This window comes from Meriones unguiculatus, chromosome X (assembly GCF_030254825.1).
Source record: "Meriones unguiculatus strain TT.TT164.6M chromosome X, Bangor_MerUng_6.1, whole genome shotgun sequence".
In the NCBI taxonomy this organism is placed as follows: Eukaryota; Metazoa; Chordata; class Mammalia; order Rodentia; family Muridae; genus Meriones; species Meriones unguiculatus.
In genome coordinates this window covers 71,362,652-71,375,827 of record NC_083369.1, presented here as the reverse complement: position 1 = coordinate 71,375,827, position 13,176 = coordinate 71,362,652, and the positions used below count along the sequence as shown (strand labels likewise).

Genomic DNA, 13,176 nt, shown 5'->3' with positions numbered 1-13,176 from the left:
TAGTTGAAGATGGCCCAATAGTGCCAGAGGGGTGCAAGGTTTACAGACACGGGCCAGATGTTTACACTGTTCCAAGGATAGGTCAGAGAATACAGCACGTAGGCTGGAGGGGGACAGGTGGAATCTGTGATGCAGGCTCCTTGCTTGTTCTATGGGGGCATGTGCCACTGAGGCAATAAACTTATCCACTTCAGCATTTCCCTTGGCTATGGTACGAGGGAGCCCCATATGAGATCATAATATTTGGTAAACCATGGATATTGTCTGTTATCCAGCATGACTCTTAGGGCACTGATTGTGTTGTTGATGGAAAGAGTTGAAGATCAAGGGCAGGTCAGAGGCAGCAGTCTGACCATTTGTACAGCATAATTGCTATCAAAGAATATAATACGGGGCTCCTGCTGGGAGAGTTCCAGAGCCTTAAGAATAGCCCAAGTTCTCCCAACTGGACCAAGTGCAGGTTTGGAAACTTGAGTTGAATATGGCTGATTAGATCTCTTGTGGAAAACCCCTAAAAAGGTTTTGTTAGTGTCAGTGAATTCCAAGGTAGCTTGGGGAATGGCAAGTTCAGAGAGACTGGAAAGGGGGTGCCCTCTTGGGGCAGGAAGGGAAGGGATTACAAAAGTTTGTGGGCCAGGAGATGGTTATCAATGTCGTTGGAGTATCCTGACATTAGGATATGGAAAAGGGAATAATCTCAAAACAGGAACTGCATTTCTGATACAGGGAGGGGAAGGATGATCTTGGAGGTTCCTGTGTTAAAGATTTTGATAGTATACTTCCATGCTTTGATGGCTAGCATATGAAGGAGATCAGTCTTTGGGGCTAATTTTATGGGTACATGACCAAAAGAGCTGACTCCAATAAAGGGGCTGATCATTGTGCCAGACAATGGCCAATGGAGCCTCCCCCATCCAGAGAATAATATTAAGGGTCCCAGGATCATATCTCCCAAGTGAGAAGGCAAAGAGAGAGCTTGATATTTTATGGAGCAGTTTCTATGAGAGAGAGTCCAGCTGCACCCTAGAGGAAGGATCAGAAGAATGTCAAAATAGGTCAAAGAGGAGCAGAAACTCAGCGGTGGGGGGGGCAGTTAGGGAGAAAAGGCCTGAGCCAATTAAGTTGACCACAGAGTTTTAGAGATCATTAAGTGAATAGGACCCCTTAATTAAGAGCTAGTGGGTGAGAGGTTTTATCTCAGTGGTGATCTTATATCCTAGGAAGCTAAAGGGGCATAGGGTCTGAACTTTTTCATTAGCAACTGTAAGACCAAGGCTCTCAAGACCTAAGACCACTATATTTTAGTAGGTTTGAAAGAGAATCTTTGGAGGGATGTGCAAGAACCAAGTCGTCAAAATAATGGATGACCAGGCAATGAGGCTGTACTATCACTGTGGACAAGGAAAAAAAATCGTTGGAAGATGGAGGGGCTATTTTTCATGCCCTGGGGGAGACTCGTCAATTGATATCTCTGGGTGGGCACATTATGATTGGGTTCCCACACCATGAATGCAGAATAGGGCCCGTCCTCAGTAGCTAGGGGGATGGAAATGAAGCAATCCTTAATGTCCACGGTGGCTAAGAAGTAGTGAACAGTGATGGCCTCTGGATATGGGGACCATTTTGGAAGGTTCCCATCTTAAGCATATGTTTGTTAATTTGTCTAAGATCCTGAAGGAGTCTATATTTACCAGACTTCTTCATAATAACAAAAATTGGGGAATTATGTGGACTGGAGGATGGCTCGACACGGCCAAGTAAAAGTTATTCCTGCATGAGGGATTTGAGAATGAAAAATTTGGGTTCTAATATAGGCCATTGTTCAACCCAGATGGAGTCCAAAGTGTCACATTGGAACAGCATGGGATAGTTATGTGAACGAACAGGGGCTCTTAGGATTGGGGGTATGAGGCTTTGATTTGGGAAAGAGAGTGTGGATGTCCAGAGAGGCCAGAGGTATCATGGGCTATGATGTCATCATAAAAGGCATGATTGTCTGTGGTCATCTGTGGTGAGTACAACATCCATTTCACTGAAGAAGTCCGAACCCCATAGAGCATTGGGGACTTCAGGTACTGGGGGAGAATGGGTTCCTGTCATGGTCCTCCCATCTAATGTGGTGTTTGACCTGGTGAGTGGTTTGTAAGCCACCAACTCCCTTGATTTTGGAGCCAGGCCTATAGGACAAATGCATAAAATGGGAGGAGACATTAGAAGAGACAATGATAACATCTGCCCCAGTATCAACAATGCTTTTGATCTCTACCCCATCTAGGAAAACAGTCATTTGAGGGGGGTGCTCAAAGAGAAGGGTCCATTGAATGTGGGGGTTTTTCTCTCTTACTGGCAGGGCTGACGTGTGCCCCGGGAAGTGTAAAGGAGGGGCACATCTACAGTCTTTAGTCCAGTGATAGCCTTTGCAGCATCCAGGGCATGGGGAGTGGGCTTGGGGGTATGAGGTTCCCCTTGAACAGGTACAGAAGAAATGGCCACATCCCAAGCATGGTTCTAGAGAAGTTTGTCTGTCAAAAGCCAGCATCTGCACAGAGGCCACAAGAGCCTTGAAGGGTGCTGTTATCTGGTTAATATTTTTGGCAGCTGTTATCCATTTATGGATATCTTCATTTCCAATGGCTGCAATGGCGTTGCCGGCTGCAGTGGAGGCTAATTCCCAAGCAGGTTGTTTGTTTAATCAGAGCCTCTCTAGCTGGGGGTGGGGAGCAGGGGAGTTTTGCTGGTCCACCAACTCCATTACACAAGTAAGGAAGTCAGGAAAGCCCTGTGAGGGCCCGTGGACAAGGTTTTGGAGAAAAGTCTTTGGCTTGGTCAAAGTACCCATGAAGGCCAATGGTAGCCTGTGTGACAGGATAAATGTAGGGATATATACCCATAAGCACGCTCAGAGAAACAGGGACACCAAATAGGTTGCTGTGGGCCTGGGATTTTGTCAGGTATGGTGGATGATACATCGTTCATGTGGTTATTCTCCTTCAGTTTGTTTATGTGGTGGATTACATTGATGGATTTCCATATGTTGAACCACCCTTGCATGCCTGGGATGAAGCCTAATTGGTGATGGTGGATGATACATCGTTCATGTGTTCTTGGATTCAGTTTGCAAGTATTGCTTTAAGTCTCTCTCTCTTGAGTTTGATGTAACAGAAGCAAATAGGCCACTTGCTATTTTATTTATTTATTTTTTGAGTTACATTTTATTAAATTTGTATCCCAGCTGTATCAGGCTCCCTCATTCCCTCCCAATGCCACCCTCCCTCCCTCATCTCCTCCCTGCCCCTCTCTAAGTCCACTGATAGGGGAGGACCTCCTGTCCTTGCATCTGAACCTGTTTTTATCAGGTATCTTCAGGACTGGCTGCAAAGTCTTCCTCTGTGGCCTAGCAGAGCTGCTCCTCCCTTGCGGGGTGGGGAGGTCAAAGAGCCAGTCATTGAGTTCATATCAGAAATAGTCCGTGTTCCCCTTACTAGAATACCCACTTGAATACTGAGCTACTATGGGCTACATCCATGCAGAGGTTCTAGGTTATATCCATACATGGTCCTTGGTTGGAGAAACTGTCTCATATAAGACCTCTGTGCACAGATATATGTGGTCCTTGTGGAGCTCCTGTCCTCTCCAGGTCATATTAACTCCCCCTTCTTTCATATGATTCCCTGCACTCTGCTGAAGGTTTGGTTATGAGTCTCAGTATCTGCTTTGATACACTGCTAGGTAGAGTCTTTCAGAGTCCTTCTGTGGTAGGCTCCTGTCCTGTTATTTGTTTTCTCTTACATCCAATGCCCATCCCATTTGTCTTTCTAAGTGAAGACTGATCATCTTAGCCCGGATCTCTTTCTTGTTTATCTTCTGTAGGTGTATAGATTTCATTACGTTTATCATATCTTATAGGTCTAAAAAAGTGAGGATATAATATACCAGGTGTGTCTTTCTCCTTCAGGGGTACCTCACTCAGAATGATTTTTTCTAGATCTCACCATTTACCTGCAAATTTCATGATTTCCTCATTTTTAATTGCTGAGTAGTATTCCATTGTATAAAAGTACTACAATTTCTGTATCCATTCCTCCGTTGATGGACATCTGGGTTGTTTCCAGGTTCTGGCTATTACAAATAAAGCTGCTACAAACATGGTTAAGCAAATGCCCTTGTTGTATACTTGAGCAACTTTTGGATATATGCCTAGGAGTGGTATAGCTGGATCTTGAAGAAGCGCCATTCCTAATTGAGAAAGCACCAGATTGATTTCCAAAGTGATTGTACAACTTTACATTCCCACCAGCAATGTGGGAATTCCCACCTTTCTCCACAATCTCTCCAGCATGTGTTGTCATTTGAGTTTTTTATTTTAGCCATATTGATGGGTGTCAGGTGAAATCTCAAGGTCGTTTTTATCTGCATCTCTCTGAAGGCTAAGGACATTGAGCAGCTCTTTAAGTATTTCTCTGCCATTCTATATTCCTCTACGGAGAATTCTCTGTTTAGCTCCATACCCCATTTTTTAATTGGATTGCTTGATTTGTTGATTTTTAACTTCTGTAGTTTTTTATATATTCTAGATACCATCCCTCTGTCTTATATAGTGTTGGTGAAGATCCTTTCCCAGTCTGTAGGTTGTCGTTTTGTTCTGACAAAAGTGTCCTTTTCTTTACAGAAGCTTTTCAGCTTCATGAGGTCCCATTTATTGATTGTTGCTCTTAGAGCTTGGGCTATTGGTGTTCTGTTCAGGAAGTTCTCTCCTGTTCCAGTGAGTCCTAGACTCTTCCCTACTTTTTCTTCCAACCGATTTAGAGTATGTGGTTTTATGTTGAGGTTCTTGATCCACTTGGACTTTAGTTTTGTGCAGGGTGATAAATACGGATCTATTTTCATTTTTCTGCATGTAGACATCCAGTTGGACCAGCACAATTTTTTGAAGATGCTTTCTTTTTTCCATTGAATGGTTTTGGCTTCCTTGCCAAAAATCAAGTATTCATAGGTGTGTGGGTTTATTTCTGGGTCTTCTTTTCGGTTCCATTGATCCCCCTTTCTGTTTCTATACCAATACCATGCAGTCTTTATTACTATTGCTCTGTAGTATAGCTTGAGATTGGGGATGGAGATACCTCCAGATGATATTGTTATACAAGATCATTTTGGAAATTCTGGGTTTTTTGCTTCTCCATATGAAGCTGAGAATCTTTCTTTTAAGGTCTTGTAAAGAATTGTGCTGTTATTTTGATGGGAATTGCATTGAATCTGTAGATTGCTTCTGGCAAAATAACCATTTTCACTATGTTAATCCTACTGATCCATGAACACGGGAGATCTTTCCATCTTTCTTCTGATACCTTCTTCAATTTCTTTCTTCAGAGTCTTGAAGTTTTTTTCAAACAGGTCTTTCACTTGCTTGGTTAGAGTCACACCAAGGTACTTTATGTTATTAGTGGCTATTGTGAAGCGTGTTGTTGCCCTGATTTCTTTCTCGGCCCTTTTGTCTTTGGTATACAGGAAGGAGGGCTTTTAAATTTTTTGAGTTAATTTTGTATCCAGCCACTTTGCTGAAAGTGTTTATCAGCTGAAGGAGTTCTGTGGTTGAATTTTGGGGGTCACTCATGTATACTATCATATCATTTGCGAATAGTGAAACTTTGACCTCTTTCCGATTTGTATCCCCTTGATCTCCTTTAGTTGCCTTAATGCTTTAGCTAGGCCTTCAAGTACTATGTTGAATAGATATGGAGAGAGTCGGCAGCCTTGCCTTGTCCTTAATTTCAGTGGGATTGCTTTAAGTCTCTCTCTCTTGAGTTTGATGTTGGCTATAGCCTTGTTGTATATTGCCTTTACTATGTTTAGGTATGTGCCTTGTATACCTGATTTCTCCAAGGCTTTAAACATGAATGGGTGTTGGAATTTGTCAAATGCTTTTTCAGCATCTAAGGAGATGATCATGTGGTTATTCTCCTTCAGTTTGTTTATGTGGTGGATTACATTGATGGATTTCCATATGTTGAACCACCCTTGCATGCCTGGGATGAAGCCTAATTGGTGATGGTGGATGATACATCGTTCATGTGTTCTTGGATTCAGTTTGCAAGTATTTTATTGAGTATTTTTGCATCAATGTTCATAAGAGAGATAGGTCTGAAGTTGTCTTTTTTTGTTGGGTCTTTGTTTGGTGTAGATATCAAGGTAACTGTGGCTTCATAGAATGAGTTTGGTAATGTTCCTTCTTTTTCTATTTTGTGGAATAGTTTGAAGAGAATTGGCGTTAGCACTTCTTTGAATGTCTGGTAGAATTTTGTACTGAATCCATCCTACCCAGGGCTTTTTTTTTTTTTTTTTTTTTTTTTTTTAAGAGAGACTGTTGATGACTGCTTCTATTTCTTTGGGGGATATAGGACTATTCAATCTTTCTACCTGATCTTTCCTTAATTTTGGTAGATGGAATCTATCAAGAAAATTGTCCATTTCTTTTGGATTTTCAAATTTTGTGGCATATAGGCTTTTGTAGTACGATCTAATGATTGTTTGGATTTCCTCAGTGTCTGAAGTTATGTCCCCTTTTTCATTTCTGATTTTGCTGATTTGGATTATAGGCCACTTTCCATTGATTGGACTTCACTAGGAGTGAGTTCCCCTTTTAAGAGGGAATACCAGTCATAATTTGTTTGTTAGTGAATAGCCTACTGTAGAAGAGCCTGCTCAAAATAGGAGGTGGACTCTAGGGCTGCATTCCAAATGAGGGCCAAATTGACAAGTGGGGTGCCATTAGGGCCAGCCCCTGTGTCATGTCTAACATTAACAGGGTAGGCCACAGCAGGAGGGCTGCATGGTGGAAGTTCCACCCCATTGGTATTAGGTGGCGAGTTTTGTGGTTGGTGAGCAACAATGGCAGAGCAAGGTACGAGGTACGAGAAATGAAGCTGTAAGAGGAAGAGGAGATTGTTGTATCATGGAGGAGAGATAAGGGTGGAGTTCTGCCCATGGATAGGTGGCGGCAGGCTCCTTTGGTTTGGGGAGGAAAGAATGTAAGGTGATTTCCGGCCGTGTAGCTATGTTAGGGAAGAATCTTCCTCCTCGTTGTCGGGAATTGGGAGGGAAAAGGGAAGGAGGTGAATGCGAGTAGAATGTTATCCATAGTGGATAGAGAGAGAACGAGAGATGGAGAAGGAGGGGACTGCACACACATCCACAAGCAGCCAAAAAACGCAGAGGTGGGGTGTGAAGGCTCACTTACAAGCAGCCGAGGAACACACAGACAGGGGACTACATGCTCACCCACAAGCAGCCGAGAAACACACAGGTAGGGGGCTCCATGCTCACCCATAGCCAATGCTGAGGAGGCCAAGGCCATTTGGGCCTACCTGGAAAAGGGGCCTATTCACGAAACAGGGGGTGTTTCACCCATGCTGAAGAGGCCAAACCCACATTGGTGCCAGATGTTGGTCCTCCTCCCAATGACACAGTGTTGTGTGTTATTAATACTTATTAATGGTGTATCTTTAATTAATGGGCGGTTATTCCTAAACCAACTGTATACCCAAATTACCACACAGAGACTAGGATTTATTTAATTAACCTAGAGCAAAGTACTAGGTAATAATTACTCCATCTTAAACCTCCAAGCCAGTATGGTTTCCTATCATTCAGATTGTACCCATTATACTTCCTTTTAGTCATATCTTAGGTCCGGTTCATCTCTCTTCATGGTTCCATGTCCTGTTCTGTCGATCTCTCTCTCCTGCTCTTCCTCTCCAGACTAGGATGGCCAGCCTAATCTCTCCATTGCACAGCATTGGCTGGTTGTTTAAGTGACAATTACAGAGAACAAGTGGTAACATGTTTACACAAACTTGAGACAGGTGATGCTTAGAATAAGCATCACAATGCAATGTCCAGATTGAAACCAGATAGTAGGGTAGGGAAATCAGCATTTGAATGAACGAAGTAAATTGTATACACTCCATAAGAACATATTACCAACAGTACAGCCTGTGGGTGAGGACAGGGGGTTCCAGCCAAGGGGGTGAGAGTAACTGGAGTCACTAAACAAACACAAGATTTAGTTGGTGAATGCATTCCAAGGGCAAGCAGATGCAGACTCATTTATATCCTGTAAGAAAATATATTACATAGCTTTGGGCAACCAATCAGGTTTCTCCACACCTCCGCCAAACCTGCCGTTGGTTGTTCATCTCTGGGCAGGCTCTCCAACTTTAGGTCACATATTCTCGGCCAAACTGCTTCATCATCATGTAAGCAGAACCTACCCCAATCTGTGAGCCCTAATGGCCCTTTGCTAGGGATGCTCACATTTTTAACAGAAAACAAAACAGGGATAAGATTTTAGGTAAAACACTGAGTAGAGTTTGATGCACAGAATAGTCAAATATGGATATTTAAGAAAGTGATTTTGAACAGAGCACCCTTAGTGACCAGATACATCAGAGGCAACTGTAAGATAGTAAATACTGAGTAATGATGACCTATTCCTTATCAAACCATTTCTGAGGAGAAAAAGATGTTTAAGAGTGAAATGATAACATTAGTGAACAAGCTAATTGCTATAATTCCTTTCTACTATAAGTTATTAATCTAACCATATTTTTATTGTTATATTTAAAAAGAAAATGTGGAATTAATATAATATTTACTTGAATTTGAATAGAAAGCATATTTAAAAGATATGGCTCTTGGGCCTGGAGAGACAGCTTAGCAATTAAGAATACAGGCTTCTTTTCTCAGAGTTCTGAGTTCAATTTCCAGAACCAAATGGCAGCTCAAAACAGTCTATTATAAATATAACCCCATGAGATCCGAAGCCCTCTTTTGTGCAGATGTACATGCGGACAAAATTTCTATATAAATAAAACATGTACATAAATCATGTTTAATAATCTGATTCATTGGTTTTGTTAAAGAGTAGGGTATTTGAACAGGTTTGGAAGGAGAAAAGAGAAGGGGAGAAATGGTACAATTATAATTTCAAAATAAAGAAATAATTAAAGAAATATTTTAAAAAATCTGGGACTCATGTTTATTCAACTGCTACAGAATAAATATTCAATATATTTTTCTCTTTCCTCAGGAGAGACTCTGCTTGCCTCACCATATTTTGGAAGAACGAGGTCTTGTGAAAGTTGGTGTCACAGTTCAGGCACTCCTTGAATTACCTACTACCAAGGCATCTCAGCTTTCTATGGCTTGATGTGACATTAAAACAATTATATGTCTATAATTTCCTGTATTTGAAATTATTTCAGATATCTCAAAATCATTAAGAAGAATGTCCAGTAAAAAGTTTGCCTTAGGTTTCTTTTTCTTTTTTTAACTACACTAAGATGTCACACGTAAATTCTGAATTGTCCAAGCAGTTTTTGGAGGAAAAATGGATTAATTTAATAAGAGTTCCTGATAAAGTAAAATTCTCCTTGTGTTGTTGTTCAATAACCTCGACTAATTTTCAGAATGCAAATTGATACAGAATTGAAAACACAATTTAACAATCACTTTATTTTGAGTATTTTTTACATCACTGTATACTAGTGAACATCTGGGTAAAGGTAATCATATTCTAGGAAAACAATTATGCATTTGAGTTATTTCATATACTTCTAGTTTATACACAATCTCTTCAATATTTTGTCTTTGTTTCCTAGAAAAAAAAATGAATAGAAAATTACAAAACCCTGGCATTATTTAATTCTTTTAGTATTATCAGTTGGTGCCAAAATATTTTCAGTTATACTGTAGGTTGTTTACATGTGAAGTGCCTGTGTAATTGATGAATCTTAAAATAGTCTTAAGCATTTTTGCAATTTCTTTTTATGTATTAGTAGAATCAGTGGAATTTTTAAATATTTTGGTAGGTTTGGTATGGTCAGTAATAAGTGAGGATTTAAATGGTGGTTTCTTAGCTAATCCATTGCAGTTTTCTTTGAATTGGTTATTTCACGTTGTCAGAAATGTTAATATGCTTAATTTATGATATTTAATTATGCAAAACTATAAGCATCTTTTAAATTGTTTTCTCTGAAGAGTACTTTATTTCTTTGTTGAAAACGTTACACAAAGCTGTAAGGCTTTGGAGAGCTAGGAAAGTATTAATTGTCAAGGACATTTGGATGCAACTAATACTGTTCGCACCACAACTTACTGGAACATTAAGTACATTGATACTGCCTTCCATTTTCAGAGAGCGGCTATTGAGAAACAGGTTTTGATTCAAAATCTGACCATTTCTGGATCATGTATACCTTATGATCCTCAAATAACTTGATGTTTAATTAAACACAGTCTGGTTGATAAAACACAATCTTCAATAAAGTCCTTGCTTAATTTGGAGATGGATAAACTTAAGTTAATTGTAGTTCAGGAATGTTTCCAAAATATTGATGTGATGAATAACTCAGTTTCCTATTGAAGAGCCTTCATATCCACTTTTGTAGTAGCCAAGCAAGTATCATTTCTTAACTGTGTGATTATTTGCACTTGTTACCTCTTAATATGGATGTAATTTATTCAAAACGTTGGCCTGAATATTTCAAAGGGCATTTATAAAATTTAAACTGTCACGTGCCAAATACTATGGTAAGGATTGATTTTAGAAATGTCTACATTTTTTTGGTCTGTCATCATGAAGCCATAAATTTGAATCTCGGCTTTAGAATACAGAAGTGTTTCTACATTCCCCAGGAGTAAAATTGGAAATATTAAAGAGTAAAAGCTTTTTATTACTGTAATTTTTAAGAATTAAATTATTAATAATTTATTATTTAAATATTTGATCTAATTAGTTATAATTAAATAGTCGGACCTCAAAATATCCCCATTGACATAATAAATCTCCTTAGTGAAAATTTGGATAATGTAGGTAATTTATAAGTACATTAGTTGGTGAATTTTTAATCGAGACAGCTGAAATCATTACAAATTTAAAATTTTTAACAACCAAAACAATCAGTTGTACTTCTCTCATGATTATTGTGTACAGAATTCCATTAATTAATTAATTAATTAATTAATTAATTAATCTGGTATTGTTTTACAAGTATTTTTGTGTTTTGTTGTTAATGAGATAGTCGTGAAATTTTGGACAATTCTTTTAGTACATTTCATTTGTCAGTTAACTATTAAAAAGAAAATAGAACAGAAATTCAGTGTTCATTCTTTATAGCAAATAAAACTTCTTTTAAGATGGGTCCCCTTGAGGTTTATAACAAAGCAGTTCAATAATAATTGTGCTAAAAGGCAATACCAACACCACTTCTAATACAGGTTTTCAACCTAGCCCATAATGACAACCTTATACCAAGACCCTGACACATTTCTGTTAGTAGTTTATAAGTGTAAATTTTATTCTAAAATTTTCTATGACTTATATATTTACTTTATCAGTTATTGAAATAAGAGTGATTATCATTATTTGAATGGTTTTGTGATTTGAGGAGGATTGAATAATCGGAGAATATTTTATTTGGTCCAAAATATCATTAGATAGCTACTTCTGTTAAATTTTATGACCACATGGCACAAGAAAAAAAAGTGATGTTGGATATGTTTGAATCGAAATGAGTAAAAATACATAACCATTTGTTTAATAATTATCTTTATAGAATGCTAGTTTAATGACTTTTCTAACTGAATTTTTTGAAGAATTCAGAAATATTTGTATTAGTCACAGATTTATCATAATTGATTTTCTGATGCATTTAAAAAGAAATGGAACACTAAATGTATATTACCGATGCAAACTGTGGATAAAATTGAATGAAAAAAATTCTAAACCTGGATCTCATTTTCTTCCTTTCTTCTACCGCTTTCACTATAACTATCACACTGTGATTGTTTTTGTCTGTGGTCCCCACTGCAGAAAAATAGTTACACCTTGAATGCTGGCAATGTTGCTCAGTGAGGAAAGGCCCTTGCTCTGAATCCTGACAACCTGAGTGTAATACCTAAGACCCATAAGGTGGCAGAAGAGAACCAATTCCTGCAAGTTGTACTTTGATTTGTGGATATCCATGTACTTAAGCTCCACAAGTGCACCTTGTCATACTATTACGCCCCTCGCAAAATAAAGAAATGTGCTAAGAGAGAGAGAGAGAGAGAGAGAGAGAGAGAGAGAGAGAGAGAAAAGCTTTGATAAGACATTCACAGTAACTTTATTTGGGCATGTTGGCACAGCTAGGATCTTGCCTCCTAGGGAGTCTGAAGTGAGAGCATCTCTTGAACCCAGCAGTTTAAGGATAGTCTGACAATGAAATTCTGTCAAAAAAAAAAAAAAAAAAAAAAAAAAAAACCCTACAGGACAACAGCAACAAATACAACAAAAGCTGAAATAGATTGCGGTAAAGGTCCTGATTCCTTTTACACCATGTTATTTTCAATACAATTTCATTTAAAATTATTAAATTATTAAGCTATGTTTACAAACTAATTTTTTCAATGTATGATGTAAGCTTTTTATATGACAAGTATAAGAGAAAACTTTATTTAAAACTACATATAGAGTAGACCAATATGTGATCATTTTATTGTACTTTTTAGTGCTTCACATATGACTAAATTGCCTTTGTCCTGTGTGATAACAAAGTTATCTTTGATATTCAATTGTAATTTTTCTAAAAATAATCATATTTAATTGGGCTTTCTGGCTAATGGTTATAATTCATTCAGGACAGGAGGAATACAGTGAGCCTTCACTACATAATGAGACACTTTCTCAAAAAGTAAATCCTCAAAGTACATATTTTATTAAAGTAACTATTATTTGTTTATATTTTTGATTGATGCTAAACATAAAAAAATTATTTATTGCTAAATGCTGTTGAAGATATTATTGCTATAGTTACCTTAAACTTGCACATTTCAATGAGTCTTTACATAAAAAGCTATTTGATAAAAGGTGTTTAAAGGTATTCCAAGTTTATCACAGAATTTTGAATGAGCTTCAGCAATCTCTGGGCTTTCTTTCTCCTTTAGTAAATCTATAGATTTGTTTTTCTACATTGAATGGTCCTAGAATAAATTCTCAAGTATCTATAACAAACTGTACATGCATTCTTGTTGTATATAACACTGATATGTAAATGCCCAGATAGCTTATGTAATTGATAAAATGAAAAGTGTCAATGCCATGTGGTTTAAAGTATAATATCTTCAGTTTCTGTATTTTGA

At 38.2% G+C, this 13,176-nt stretch overlaps 1 protein-coding gene across 7 annotated transcripts in view; it reads left to right on the top strand.

The window, feature by feature from the left end:
• Positions 1 to 12,408, top strand: part of Lrch2 (leucine rich repeats and calponin homology domain containing 2) — a 164,929-nt gene extending 152,521 nt beyond the window's left edge. For 2 of the 7 annotated variants that reach the window (XM_060375693.1, XM_060375695.1), the window contains exon 20: positions 9,086 to 12,408. In XM_060375693.1, the coding sequence (XP_060231676.1) occupies positions 9,086 to 9,205 (120 nt within the window). In that variant the 3' untranslated portion in view covers positions 9,206 to 12,408. The remainder of the gene's footprint in view (positions 1 to 9,085) is intronic. The other 5 variants (XM_060375690.1, XM_060375696.1, XM_060375691.1 and 2 more) reach the window with 3 other exon arrangements.
• Positions 12,409 to 13,176: the final 768 nt, after the last annotated feature.